Source organism: Pipistrellus kuhlii, unplaced genomic scaffold (genome assembly GCF_014108245.1).
Source record: "Pipistrellus kuhlii isolate mPipKuh1 unplaced genomic scaffold, mPipKuh1.p scaffold_m20_p_12, whole genome shotgun sequence".
Lineage (NCBI taxonomy): Eukaryota > Metazoa > Chordata > Mammalia > Chiroptera > Vespertilionidae > Pipistrellus > Pipistrellus kuhlii.
This window is the reverse complement of record NW_023425427.1, coordinates 6,932,080-6,947,473: the sequence shown is the minus strand read 5'-3', so window position 1 is coordinate 6,947,473 and position 15,394 is coordinate 6,932,080. Positions and strand designations below refer to the sequence as shown.

Below are 15,394 nucleotides of genomic sequence, written 5' to 3'. Positions count from 1 at the left end.
CAACATTTTGTGTCTGATTTTGTTTTACGGTTTCACAGATTTCTGTTTGCTTGTGAGATTGAGTGCTAGAAGTGGGAAATACAAATTTTTTGTTTATAAGTACTTGTAGAATTTTGTAAAAAATAGACATATGTATAACATACAAAAATATCTCAATTGCTGGCATTTGCTCTTGAAATAACTATGTATAAAACCATAAATAAATAAATGAAGATTTTTTTAGCATAATATTGTTGCAATAGAGAAAATAGAAGCCATTAGGTAAGTACTCTCTTAAGTTCTGAACACTAAACTTACAAATGTAAGCCATCTGAACTCCTTTCATTTGATCATAATTCAGGTGTCCCTTTCTAGCCCTTGTATGTGTTCTCTGGATCTGGTTCATTTTCTCTGAAATGTCACACTACCAATTATCCTTTCTCTCCTGTATCTTCAGCTTCTCCATTAGATCTTTTCTATCACCATTTAAACTACTTCCATTCTCCATCTTAACAATAACAAGCATTTAAAAAAATCTTCATTAACAAACAAATTTTAATTTATAAGTTGAGTAAGTTCTAGAGATCTGCTTACAGCCTAGTGCCTATAATTAACAATACTCTCTACTTAAAAATTTGCTAACAAGGCAGATTTTATGTTAACTGTTCTTATCACAAAAATAATACCTAAGAGGGCAGGGGAACCTTTTGGAGGTAATGACTAGGTTCATGGCATAGACTGTGATGATGGTTTCACTTATCACCAAACTCACCAAGTTGTCTACATTGATTATGTACAGCTTTTAATGTGTAAAATAGAAACAACTCACAAGAACGTCTCCTAGTCCGCTTTTTCCTTCAGCAAAATCTTGCTACTATAATACAAGAAAACTTGAGACATCTCACGAACACAGATGCAAATGTCCTAAATATTTTGGATTGCTCCAGTTTGCCTTCCCATCCCCTCCAACTCAGGCTACTCCATCGGTGGGATCCCTTGTTTTAGGGTGGGGCTCAGTATTTGGGGAGAATATCCAGGCTCCTACAATGAGAGGCCAGGGGTTGGGCACCCTATTGTTGATCCCAGGTGTATGCTGAGTTTCAGTGGAACGAGGAGTATCTTATATCTGTCACAATGAGAGGCAGACACAAGGGGTATTCTGATGAGGTCTACAGAGTTTGAACTGGGCTTTGGAACTAGGGAATAAGGCCTCTCACCAGACCTCAAAGGTCAGCATCACTATCACCAGCAATGAACCTAAATGCTAATAACTCCCTCTAATCTGAAAACCTCCCAGGGAAATGAAATGCTCTCAGAGAAAGAATAGAATTTTCTATTGCAAGAGCCAGTCTGGGAAGTTGGAGAGCCTTGGAGGCTGAACTCACACTTTTGGCTCCCTAACAAGGGCCAATCCAGAAATATTTGAATATGCAAACTATGGGGCAGAACGTATGTGATGAACATTTAATATAGAAAACCGAGAACATCTAAGAATAATTGCATTTTCTTTAAGGTATGACCAAATCTAAATCATTTTGTGATTGGTCTATCAACAAAAACAATGGAATGTGCCACGTAAGCACTATTTTTTTTCTCTCTCAAAAAAACCTCAGACGAGTTTGTCCATCAGCTCTACCAGGGACTTTTTCATACATTAGACGTCGCTTTTTGAATTGCGGTAGTTGTGAACACGTGAGATCTGTTAAAAGGAGAAAAAGGAAAACCATTTTAGTGCTGAAAATAATAAAGTATAGCTATTTTTTCCAACTATTCAGATGGATCTTTTCTTTTCATCACCTGTGAAGTTTTAAAGTCTTCAAACTGGGATAAAATAGTGACTATTAAACTTTTAACATAAATGCACCTATATGTAATGGCCCAGTACTAATTAGTGTTATAAACACATATTTGTATGGCCACACCTTATACAAATAACTAACTTTCTCTTGCCTTTAAGTTTTCCTTCAGTAAGCCTGTTCTTTAACCCATACATATAATGTTGTAAAATTTATCTCAAACTAATATATGCTAGATGGTGGTGAAGTGTGGACCTACCTGACAACTATATTTTATATGATATACTCTAGCCTGAAATAGCCTTGATTGATTAAATCAGTATAAAAGGAAGCTAAAAATTTAAAAACCATTCTAGTGATTATTTCTGGAAATATAATCTCATAATTGCAAAAGTTGGATGCCATTATAAGCAAATTTTAAAAAATAATGTAGATAATTTTATCGTAGATATCACAAATATACACTTAAAGGACAAATGGAAATTATCTTGAGGTTATGCCAATGGCTTTGGATAAATTTTCTAGGATTGCATCAATATGAATTCAAAATGTGTTATATATTAAACATATTTGGAGACTTTTACTTTACACAGTAAAAGTCTAAAGTTGCCATAGTTATATGAAGATACTATCATCAGAGATTTATGTGAACTATTTGAATGAAATTATTCTATGGAAATAATTGGAAAGTATCTTATATAATAAAAGCCTAATATGCTAAATGCCAAGTCGGCCATTCAACCAATCAAAGCGTAATATGCTATTAATATGCTAAGGCCACTCAACCACTGGCTATGATGTGCACAAACCACCAGGGGGCAGATGCTCCAACCATTAGGTTAGCTTGCTGCTGGGGTCCTACTAATCAGGACTGAGTGAGACAGGTCGAACATGCCCTGGAGCCTTCCCGAAGTCCCTCCCTGGCTGGCCAACCTCCCACATCCCTCCCCGGCCCTGATCATTCACTGGTGGGGTCTCTTGGCCTGGCCTGTGCCCTCTTGCAATCTGGGCTGAGGGACCCCCCACACCTGAGTGCACAAATTTTGTGCACTGGGCCTCTAGTTTACATATAATTTTTAAAAATATATATTTATAATTAATGTCTATTCCATCTATATCCTAAGTGCTTAAATATTAAAATTTATTTTAAAATATTTTCTGAAATCTCATTGAGAAAATGGGAGAATTATTCTATACGGAGGTCCTATGTTCAAGAAAATATAATAATTTGCATGCTTAATTTGTTCTAGGGGAGAAAAAAATGGAATTTTCATCTAGTTCATTGATGAAGCTGGAATAATCATTTCAAAATGCAACAAAGCACAAATAACACAATAGATTAATTTCATTATGAATATAGATATGAAAATCATAAACATTAGCAACCATGTTTAGCATATTTTAAAAATCACCCCTCAAAACCAATTCATTATTTAAATGGCAAAAATGATTCAACACTATTAAATTTATAAATACAATCCTTAATATTAATAAGTCAATGGAGAAAACATGCTCGATTTATCCCAATAGGTGCCAAAAAGAGTTTGGATAAAATTCAGCATCTATTCCTCACAATACTTACAAAACTAGGGATAAAATACTTCTCATTAAAAGCAAGAACAAAGAAATTATGGCTATTAAAGGGGATCAAATCCAAGTTTTGTGAGTCATGGAGGTTCTCTTTTAATAAAAGAAAGAAAACAAGATTTTCAGGACCCCTCTAGGTTTGCAAAAGGGCCTATGCAAAAGAGGAGCTTTGAAGCGTAAGCTTCTTCCTTTTTTTTCCTCCATCATGGCAAGGTCACCTGGTATGACCATTAGAATTTAACATTTTGTTCTAGATGTTCAGGAGGTAGCAATGAGAAATGACACAAAAGAAAGGTATCTATAATAATGAAATATGCTAATTAGCCCTGATGTCCTTCAGGATGAAGCTGCGCTGGGCAGGGGCTGAGGGAGAAGCGCCCGCCAAAGCCCCTTGCACGAATTTCGCGCATTGGGCCTCTAGTAATTACCGTAAGTGAGGAAATACAATTGTCCTTTAAAAATCTGATACGATTAAATGTCCAGAACCATTAATTGCACAATAGAGCTAATACCGTAGTATCTATTTAACAGGCTTGTCAGAATTAAATAATCCACATAAGAGGCCTTAATGGCACCTGGCATATAATAAGCTTTTTGGGTGGGAAGTAATCAACCAAAAAACTTGTGTGTGTGTGTGTGTGTGTGTGTGTGTATACACACAAGTTTTTTGGTTGATTTGGGAACAGATATACATAACCATGGATACAGACAATAGGCTGGTGAAGGCCTGGGACTGGGGTGGGGCCAGGCTAGAAGGCATGAATAGGGGGGGAAAAGGGGACATATGTAATACTTTCAACAATAAAGATTTTTTTTAAAAAGCAGCTCTTAATAAATTTTAGTTCATTAAATATCCCTGCCTGACAAATAAATTAATTTTCTAATTCACTGATTTCTCTGTTTAATCTCTGATTTTAGTCTTCTGCTATTTTAGATTTTTTTCTGTATTTTTCACTTCTGAAGTTGAATGCTTAGTTCATCTAAAGGTACAAGAATTTGACATTTTATTTGCATTTATATTCTTAGCTATCTCTAATTAGAATTTTGATTTTTCCTTTGAAGCAAAAGTTATTGAGGACTCTTTTTAAAAAAAAATTTTTTTTAAATTGATTTTCCACAGAGAGGAAGGGAGAGGGATAGAGAGCTAGAAATATCGATGAGAGAGAAACATTGACCAGCTGCCTCCTGCACACCCCCCACTGGGGATGTGCCCGCAGCCAATGTACGTGCCCTTGACCGGAATCGAACCTGGGACCTTTCAGTCCACAGACCGACGCTCTATCCCCTGAGCCAAACCAGTTTCGGCTTGAGGACTCTTTAAGTGTAGTCATTAAAACAAAAACATTTTTCTAAAATTTTGAGATGGTTATATCATCTTAATTTACATTTGAGAATAGTTTATCAACTATTGAATAGCATTACCTGTTAATGATATCCTGTCTCCTGAGTTAGATGAAGGTTCAGCATGCCTCTTCTGTCCTAAACATGTTCTACCTCTTTGGTAGAAATAAAGATTGTTGAATTCTTTTTGATTTACATTAGAATCAGAAGCACAAAATAAATCCAAACTGGGTACAGATGGTAATTCTTTCCAGAAATTCTCTTTAGTCCCAGCACTTGAACTTTTGTATAGGAGGTCTTCTAACTCATCTGATAGACATTTCTGCTGATTAGTGAATACATTATCTTTCTGAGAATACCATTTATCACACATAGTCTGCTCTGAACCATACTGTAGGTTGAATGAGTGATTCTGTTCCCATACATTTTCCTTACAGTTCCAATGAGGAAGTGATTGAGAGCCTTCTAAAGAAAAGATAGGGGCAAATTCTTCTTTATTTATTGTTATTTTGGCTTCATGTGTTCCCTTTCTCTGATAATTTGTAAAATTAAGGGCAACTCTCTTCTGAGTGTTGATTGGTGATATTCTGTTTTCACAATTCATTTGTGTTAGAGCTAAAGAAAAGACATCTGTCTGTGAGTCATTCTGGTCTAGAAAGGAGTTACCATCTGAGTTCCTTGATTCCATATTAATCAGAAAAGGATTTTTCTCTATGTTAGGGTTACAACTAGAGTCTTTCCAATAGCTGGTCTGACTGGAAGAAGTCACAGGTGGTAAAACGCACGGCACTTCTCTTTCTCTTAGTTCCATCAGGGAAAAGTTATAGTTTGAAGTGCTATTTGTTTCTTCCTGCACTGTCTCTCCTAAGTGTAAATACTGGTAATATTCATGTTCTTGAATGGCAGAGTCTGAAGGGTCAGAAGCTGAACTCTGAGAAGGGAAGGTACTAGTTTGATTCCTATTTTCCTGAGATGATGAAATTTGAGGTGATTTTGTTATGGATGGAGAACTAATCTTGAATAAGGAAGTGATGTCACAAAAATGCTAAAAATATTTAAAAATTAGTTAGTACAATACAAATACAATATTAACCTCAGTCAAATAAATATACATAATAATGCTTATCCATATGGGAAGAAGGCTAAATATAAAGAAAGTAGTTTATTATAGGTATTATATTGACCCATGTAATAACAACATAATTAGGCTCTGTTAAATGAAAAACTTATTATAATTTGAATTTTCTAATGTTATAAAATAATTTTAATTACACAAGTTACACATGAATACCATTTCCTTGATAAAAATGTAACATTTTACGAATGAAGCTAAAGTTCTCTTTACTATAATGAAGGGTGTCAGGATTGTTTGGAAGAGATCATGTAAATCCACATGAATAGAGTCTATAATTAAATATTTGGGGGCACATTAACATTTCACAATAATTTAAATTGCAATAAACTGAATTATTTGTATAAGGTAACTTTAAAATGTATAATGTGATTGACAACCTATGAGAATTCTATATAAAATTTAGCTAAAGGAATTTATTTGTTTGCTATGTGAAGTCCAAAACAATTACACTTAGATTCCTTCATTTTGAATACCCTTATTGTAAAAATACATTCTCAGATGGAAAGGAAACAAACCTTTATAAGAAAATAGATCTTAACTAACTAACCTTTAACACTTTTTCTGGAACTTCAGGCAGGAGTTCCTGAAGTTGACAAAGAGTTGCTAATAATATCCAGTGGAGTGAAGGCCCTTTATTTAACATGAGCTGAGCCACCAATGGGTTAATACATGGAAAATCAAGTAAGTACATTTCTTCCTAGAAAAGAGTTTAAGGACTAATCAGCCAGTGGTCTTTTAAAAGTGACTCATTTTATTTTACTCATTCTATTGTATTAAAACTTTTGTCATTGCACCTACATTCAGTTTGAGCTGTCTGGAACAAAGTATAGCTAAGAGAGAAAGAAACTTTCATACACTCAGAATTGCAAAGGACCTGAAAGTTTATTCAGTCTAATCAGACATTCAAAAAGATGTGTTACAGTTCACCTTCTTCACATGACAATTGTTTTAACCAATGCTACATTGTCTAAAGAGAAATCTTTTACAGGACCTCAAGATTTCTTTAACTCTCCCTTTGTATTCCATATACTGTCATTGTTTGATTAAGATGAACCATGTTTATGATACTTAAGAGATGTTAAAATCTAAGGAAAGCCTCATTTTAAAGACTAATATGGGGAGAACTTCTATTGACCAGAACTGACCCTGACAACAGACAATCTAAAAATGTATGTTTTCAGGTCTAGAACTATAGCAGCCATCTCTATATTTTACTTTTTCCTGAATTGCACTGGCTTTTTGTACCCTCTCTGGTTTTTATCAAATGACAGACATGTGAGCAGATTTGACATATCTTGGTAGGACATACATATACGTGTCATAGCTAATTATACCCATACTTGCTGATAGTATTGTGTTCTGTTTAAGCACGTAAAAGCTCTGTGATTTAATACATATGAACATTTTATTTGTTTTATAATTTTAATTTTTGAATAAGTAAAAATCACATGGTTCAAAACTTTTAAAGTACTGAAAGGTGAAAAGTCTCATTCTCACCCCATTACTCCAGTTCTCTGTTGAGATTGTTATCATTTCTTGGTATCCTTTCAGAGGTATTTTATTAATTTATAATTAAACACAAATATTAATTTCCCCTTGTTTTACACAAATGGTAGTATACTGCTTGCTCTGTCCTGAAAATTTGATGTTTCACTTAACAATCTATCTTGGAGATTATTCCATATTAGTACATAAAGAGCCTTGTCATTCTTTTTTTAATGGCTTCATGATTTGAATATATTTTAAAAATAAAGGTAACAGAAACACTGAGTTGGTATAAGATCTTGGAAATATTTATGCTCAAACCAAAGGAATTTCTAAAAATTAACTATTTAATCTTATACGTACTTTAAAACTCTACTTTAAGTTTCAATAATATAATTAAATTATTGACAAATCATGAAATGATAAAATTTTGTTATTTTCTTAATTAATTTAATATTTTTAAATGTTTAAATTTAGGAATTAGAAAAAGTTATGTTTTTAAATTGAAGTCATTACATCACCCTATAATAACTTAGATTTTGAAAGTTCATTATAAAAGATCCCATTAAAATAGTTCTGTGAAATTAACAAATACTTCTATAAAATGGTCTAAATAAATGTTGTACATGATGATATTGTCCTATATGCTCATGCAAGCATTGGAGAACAAAATATATTACCAAAAAGAGAATTCAAATACAGGCATTCATATTTGCTTTGAAAATATCTAACTTATTTATTTAGGAAATATACCTTAGATGGTGAAACTTCAAGCCAGGATTTATCTAACCATTCACGAGGATCTCTCTTTGAAGTCATTAAATTGTGGTCAGCAATTTGTCGGATAATCAAGGCAGTCTCTTCCACCCCTGGAGCAATTATTAGCTGAAAAATATATCTTAATGTCAGACTATAGAAAATATTTGGAAGCAAATTGTATTATTCAAAAAATGTTTATAATTATTAGAAAAAAAATAGTAGAGTCTAATCTTTGAGCACTATTTTAGATATAATTTATTAATTTGTCTATGTGAAACCTAGGGCATTTTTTTGTGTGAGAGGATAAGCAATTTTCTTTTCTTCTTTAAGAATGATATTCTTGTAGTTTCAAATTTTTGGAACTAAATTGTTTTTCTTCACTTCCATTGACATTTATTAATAGCATCATTTAAATCTATTTGGTATTATATTTAATCTATTTTTGGCTACCACTAATAATGTTTAATATTTTGCTTTTTCTTGGTTAACCTAGTAGTTCTCAACTAAAATAAGAACTTTAAAAAGATAGTGTAAGATTTGTTAAAAACAAATAAAGGATATTTTATTTGTTAAAAATAAAGGATATTTGCAGATGAAGTTGAAGCTTTATTTAAAAAAAAAAAAAAAAAAAAAAAAAAAAAAAAGGCCTGGCCGGCGTGGCTCAGTGGCTGAGCGTCAACCTGTGGACCAGGAGGTCACTGTTTGATTCCCAGTCAGGGCACAGGCCTGAACTGCAGACTAGATCCTCAGCATGGGGCAGGCAAGAGGCAGCAGATCAATGATGCTCTCATTATTGATGTTTCTCTCCCTTTTCTCTCTCTCTCTCTCTCTCTCTCTCTCTCTCTCTCTCTCTCTCTCTCTCTCTCATCAATTTTTTTTAAAAAGGTTTTGATTTAGAGTAGCCATCCCTAGCATTTTTGGCTTATTTAATACTAAGAAAATGCTGCCAAAAAGGTGTGTGTGTATTAAACTAAACTCTAAGAAAGAATTTTGTCATTTCCCCCGCTTCCTGTCTGTCACTTGTGTTCCCTTCCATGCCTTTCTTTCTTCTGAAATGCCAGTCTTTCTCTTCCTCTTTCATTTCTATTTTTATCTTCTTTTAGGTTCCATTGAAGGAAAGATTGTTCATGGGGTAGCAGACTAATGTGGACTAGCCTAAACAATGATGTCTTAGAAATATAAGCATGCTGTCCTGTAGTAGAAATTTAAAAAGCAAAGACTGTACCAATCTCAAAAAACAATTATAACAATTTTTTCTTTCACAAGACTTTCAAAAATAAAACTGTTAGTATATATCTGGGGAATATAAGTACTCTAAAGAAATATTTTCTTTAAATTATATTAAATATATATAGAGTGCACAGAAGTACACTGTTTGAGTCCAATTTTATTTTATTAAGTTTTGGGTGTTTTGAGAATATTTGATAATAGAAGAGTACTGAGTCCCAGATTTGGAAGAATGTCTAAATTTCAGAGCAATGACACTGAAAAAAGAGCTAAGAAAGACGACTAGAGATAACCAAAATATATGTCCTAAGATTTCCATTTTATAGCAGATAATAACTGAGTATATTTTCCTAAGTGAGCATTTTTGATCAAGGGATATGTTTATTTTTATTCATATCCTGCTATGTTTCAAATAAATATAAGTAGTAATTCAGAGATAAAATATGATTTTATATTTATTAAACTAAAGACTTTTAGGACAGAAGTGTAGGTGGAAATAATATTCATTAATTTGAAAACTGTTCTTTATTTCACTTTTAGGTAGTTTTGGTTTACCTTTAATGTTTCTTCTCATTGGGTATATGAGTTCGAGTATAATTTTGGTTTATGAAAAATATTTATGAACAAACATATAGGAAAAGAATACCTTTACATCCAGTTCTTCTGATTTTAGTCCAAATGAAACTAAAGCTGCATAAATCAGTGCTAGGTGATGAAGTGTCTTTTCTGTAAAATAATACCTAAAAAAATTATATTACTATACTTCCACTCACTTGACATCTGATTATACTTATTAAAAATTCATTTTGTTTTCCATATTTCATGTTATTAACCCTTTGTATGCTATAAGCATCTATAGATGCTTTAAAAATAATTTTAGTGAGAATTTTCAACTGAAAATATTCAAGAACACCTGAATTGTGAGTAATATATTCATTTTTATAATATCCATTGCAAATTGATTTTTAAAAATTAAATTTAAAATATCGCCAAAACCGGTTTGGCTCAATGGATAGAGCGTCGGCTTGGGGACTGAAGGGTCCCGGGTTCGATTCCAGTCAAGGACATGTACCTTGGTTGCGGGCATATCCCCAGTAGGGGGTGTGCAAGAGGCAGCTGATCGATGACTCTCTCATCGATGTTTCTAACTCTCTATCTCTCTCCCTTCCTCTCTGTACAAAATCAATAAAATATATTAAAAAATAATAATAATAAAATAAAATAAAATATCATAGTGTGTGGGAATGGTTTCCATTTTGGATGTGTGGCAGTTAACTGGTTAAAATAACCTGGCTAACACAATACTGTTATAGCAGACTCAAGGGTATTTGTCTACTCGAAATTTTTTTTGGGAAAAAAAATTTTCCCCCCGCCTCCATTAAAAAAAAAAAATTGTTAAATCTGGGGGATGCTAGGGTGCAGGGAGGAAGGGGATAAATTTAACTCATCCCCTTACTGTCAGTGTCTTGGCATGGATTTTTTTAAAAATAATTCTTCATTAATGAACATTAATGAAAAAAGTATAGCAAGACGCTCATTAGTTGGTATGTTTAATAAGGTTTCAGAGAGAAGTGATTTAAGAATGACTTATCTTTTAACAGACAAGTCCAGAATTAAAAAGTAATGATAAGTGAAATACTTATCATTAAGTACAAATCATCATCAATACTTATCAATAAGTACAAATCATCCTCTCCTCCTCTCCTCCTCTTAATATATAATTCTTTATATTATATATTAAGAATTAGGGAGGTAGAGGAGGAGAGGAGGAGAGGATGATTTGTACAGCATGTCCAAGGAAAACATATCTCCAAAATTTCATTGTTTGCCTGTGGGCATGCCTCCACTTTGATAATCCCTGACTTAAGGCAAACTAGATGAGCAAGCAGAAGAGTAGTGTAGCTACTTCTATTCACAGAAGAGGGCTGAATTAAAACTTAAAAAATATGAATGTGACTTTAGATGAAGAAATGTTTACTTACTCTGAGTTTATTTTTTTGGCATATAAAATTATCCAACAATAGCTGTACTGGAATGATAATGCCATCAGTCTCATAATAATGTTGTCTGATGCCTTCTCACAATTCAATTCTTCTAGATCCTACCAGTAATCAATAAAATAAAAAGATTCACTAGGTTAATAGTTGTTATGAAATTATTGGTACCATATTTCAAAAATCTATAGCATATAAATTATAGCTTGAGGAGCAGTATGAGCATGGGCTTCTATTTTCTGAAAAAACAAACACAAAATCATACTGAAAGTATTAGGGGGAAAGCTACAGTAGATATAAAACAACTAGTGAGTTTCAGCAAGAAAAGCTCATGAATCTCCCCAAGTCCTAGATATGAAGAAAGCAGCCTACAGAGTCCCATTTTGGGTCAAGTCCTTTGTAGATAGGGATCTGACTACTCCTGAAGGCTATAGAAACTATGTTTAAAATAGATAATTTACTTCAAATGCTTCCTTAAGGAAGATGAGAAAGCAGTAGTTAATGTGCTTCTAGAAATCTCTATGTAATGGTCTGGAATTCTCTTTTTCCTCTAACACAATCTTTGACCAGGAAGTGGCTTACTCTAATAGTAACTTATATAAGTGATCAAAACATTTTTCCCAAACAACATTTTCCCCAAATAACTGCTTTTTTAAAAAACCTTAAATAAGCAAGACACAGTATCTCTTAAGAATCCCTCTGCCTGGCCAGCGTAGCTCAGTGGTTGAGTGTCAACCTATGAAGAGACCAATGTTCTATTCCCCGACAGGGCACATACTCTGGATGTGGGCTGGTCCTGATGTGTGGTGTGCAGAAGGCAGCTGATCAATGATTCTCTCTCATCATGATGTTTCTATCTCTCTCTCCCTTTCCTTCCCTCTCTGAAATCAATAAAAATATATTAAACAAGTCAACAGAAACAAATCTTTAAAAAAAACACCTCTAACAGAGCTTTGTGTTTCCATCATATAATTATTATATCATTAACATTTGCTCATGATATTTGCCATTAATTTCTATTCCATACTGTCAAACTGGTTTCTTCAATTAAGCAAACATCAATGAGATCCAGACAAGAATTTTTATATCTTAAATTATAAACTATATGGATTTTTAAGAGACACTCATTAAAAAACAGCTATTTATAGGCAAGTCCAACTTACCTCATAGGAAATCCCATATTACCAATCATGGACTAACATACTGCTCCCTTTTAAGAAACATAGTGGCTAGGATTTAGCTTTTAAAGTTTTCAACACTATAATTATTATATAAATAATTTAAAAATAGGATAATATACAATATTAAGGATTCTATATTTGCTTTGTCTTAAAGTATGTTAAAAATTATAAGCATCAAAAAAGCTTGGTAATAGACATATTTCACAGTCATGATTTTGGCACTTGTGGCCTATTTGCAAAGTTTTGGAAGAAATCATTAATAGATTTTGTTAAGCTCTCTATAGTAAAGCTAATAATAAAATTACATGGTTATATATATTTTTAATTTATTTGATTTTTTACTGTATAGTTTTACCTGCAAAATTATGGCAGTGTGTTCATCAACTGTCACTACTACATAACCCTCCGTACCTCCAAAGAATTTCATTGACTCACTGCAGCATCTCTCCACTAGTGTGATATTATAGCTGTAAAATACAATATATGGGGGTGACATAATGAAATGACTGAGAAAATTCTTTAAGAAAAACTATTGTCCTTCTGCATATAAAATTATTTGAACTACTATGCTTTTTCTCTGATACATCAATTTATTCAATTTTATCAACTTTAGATATGAAATTATTATTTATTCAGTACATATGACAAATCCATTGGCTATGTTGCCATAGGTACTTTGCTAAGTATTACTGAACACAATACTATTACAAATATATTGGCCAATTTATTCTGCTCTTTAAATAATAATTAATGAAACCAAAACATCATGCTATGAGACTAAACATTCTGCATTTATCAGAATTTTCTTTTCTTTCTCCTTAAAACTGACTTAGATTTTAACTACCTTTTTTTTTAAACTACCTTTTATTAGCTCAGAAGTTTCTGTGAATGCCCCATAGCCTTGAGATATAAAAACAAAAGCATAGAAAGTAAATCTGCATTTTAACTAAGGTCACAGCACAGTCATCTTTCCTTGAGATAAAGCCTAAGTTCTAACATCACTATGACAACGGTGTGTCTTGATAAAGTGTTTTATATAATTTTTAAATTCTCAGTGTTGATATAACCTAGAACTAAAGTTCTAAAAATGTGAAAATTCATTTAGCCCCTCATAGTCCTGTTTCCTAAGAAGTACTGAAAGTCCTCTAAATAAGAATAGTTATTCTTTTTTTTAATAGAATAGTCATTCTCAATGATGCAAAGTTATGAATTCATGTCTGTGAATTTTATGTTTTTATTTGCTAGAACCAAAAGAAATACAATTAAGATATAAATTTAAACAATAATGCAATATTTTTCTTCACAAAATTGTTACTGAAAAATAATATTTAATAATTATTATGGTGTACTAGAGGAAGAGAAATGTACACTGACAAGCTTTCTGGAAAACTATTCCTGTGTGATATAATACCAGGCTTGAATCTGAAATAGTACCATATAATCCTATATAATAAAAGTATAATATGCAAATTGACCAAATGGTAGAATGACCGGTTGCTATGATGTGCACTGACCACCAGGAGGCAGATGCTCAATGCAGAAGCTGTCCCCTGCTAAGCAGTGTGCTCCCATAGGGGGAGCGCCACTCAGCCAGAAGCCAGGCTCCCAGCTGGTGAGTGCAGCAGTGGCGGCGGGAGCCTCGCCTGCCTCCACAGCAGCACTAAGGTTGTCCCAACTGCTGGCTTAGGCCGCTCCCCGCTATCAGTAGGACATCCTCCAAGAGCTCCCAGACTGTGAGAGGGAACAGGCCCCCCGAGGGCACAAATTTCATGCACTGGGCCTCTAGTATAGAATAATATTTAGCCATTATATATACTTGGCTAAAGTTATGAGATCTATAACTTACTTGGATTCTAACAACTGAAGTATTTCTGGAGCATTAAGAAGTCCTTCAGATGCAAACAACACATATGGAACCTGGATTTCCAAAAGAAAACCACCAAAACTATCCAGAAAGTTGTTTCCTAAATAACAGAAAATTTATAAATATTTCTCTTTTTTTCTCATTCCTCACTCTACCTAATTTTTTACTAAACATGTTCAAGGTATATGTTAAAGGAGTCATATAAAAATAAAAACATATTCACTTAAAACATCAGAAGTCAGAATAAAGAAAGTTCTGAAGAATAAAATAAAAACCATGTTATCCTACTACTTAGAAAAAGTTAACAGATTTTATTAAAACTACTATATATTAAAACAAAGTTTAGTACATACTTCCAGACTTTCTCCTATATTTTTGCTTATCAATACTCACATAAGTACACTTAATTAAAAGGAAAAATGGAAAAGATAAAATAGGATTATTATCTAACAGAATATTAAAATCTGCTTTATTCACTTAAATATATATTGGACATTTACTGTGTAAATATACTGATCAAAATTTAAAATTATGTACAATAACCTATAGGAAATGATATAGATCAATAGGAAAAGAATAAATGCCTGAATAGATAAATGGACAAAGGACATAAATAGGCAACTTACAAAAGAATGGCTATACAAGATCAATTCACATCTGAAAAGATATGAATAATCAGATATGCAAATTAACACAACTATAAAATTTTTTCTGCCTATAATTATGTCAAATATCTAAAAGATTAATAATGCTGACTTATAAAGATATGGGAAAAGGATCCTCTCACACTTTCTGCATAAATATAAATTGGAATAGCATTTCTGGAAGGATATTTGGCAATATATAAATGTGTGTATACATTTAACCTAGCAATTAATTTTACTTCTTGGAATTTGAATTTCTTAGAACAAGTATATCAAGATATATAAGATAAAAAACTACTTTATCTTAGAGTATAATAGTGAATTGAGGCATTGTAAATACCCAAACAAAGAACTGATTGAATAAATTAAATTCATTTTTGAGAGAATGAAATAAGCTTTTAA

At 32.7% G+C, this 15,394-nt stretch overlaps 1 protein-coding gene across 2 annotated transcripts in view; it reads right to left on the bottom strand.

The window, feature by feature from the left end:
- Nucleotides 1-1,546: 1,546 nt before the first annotated feature.
- Nucleotides 1,547-15,394, bottom strand: part of SHOC1 (shortage in chiasmata 1) — a 54,711-nt gene continuing 40,863 nt past the window's right edge. For both annotated transcript variants that reach the window (XM_036433008.2, XM_045579917.1), the window contains 8 exons: nt 14,331-14,448; nt 12,840-12,951; nt 11,292-11,410; nt 9,956-10,049; nt 8,077-8,208; nt 6,386-6,535; nt 4,785-5,748; nt 1,547-1,678 (listed from right to left, as the gene is read on the bottom strand). In XM_036433008.2, the coding sequence (XP_036288901.1) occupies nt 1,578-1,678; nt 4,785-5,748; nt 6,386-6,535; nt 8,077-8,208; nt 9,956-10,049; nt 11,292-11,410; nt 12,840-12,951; nt 14,331-14,448 (1,790 nt within the window). In that variant the 3' untranslated portion in view covers nt 1,547-1,577. The remainder of the gene's footprint in view (nt 1,679-4,784; nt 5,749-6,385; nt 6,536-8,076; nt 8,209-9,955; nt 10,050-11,291; nt 11,411-12,839; nt 12,952-14,330; nt 14,449-15,394) is intronic.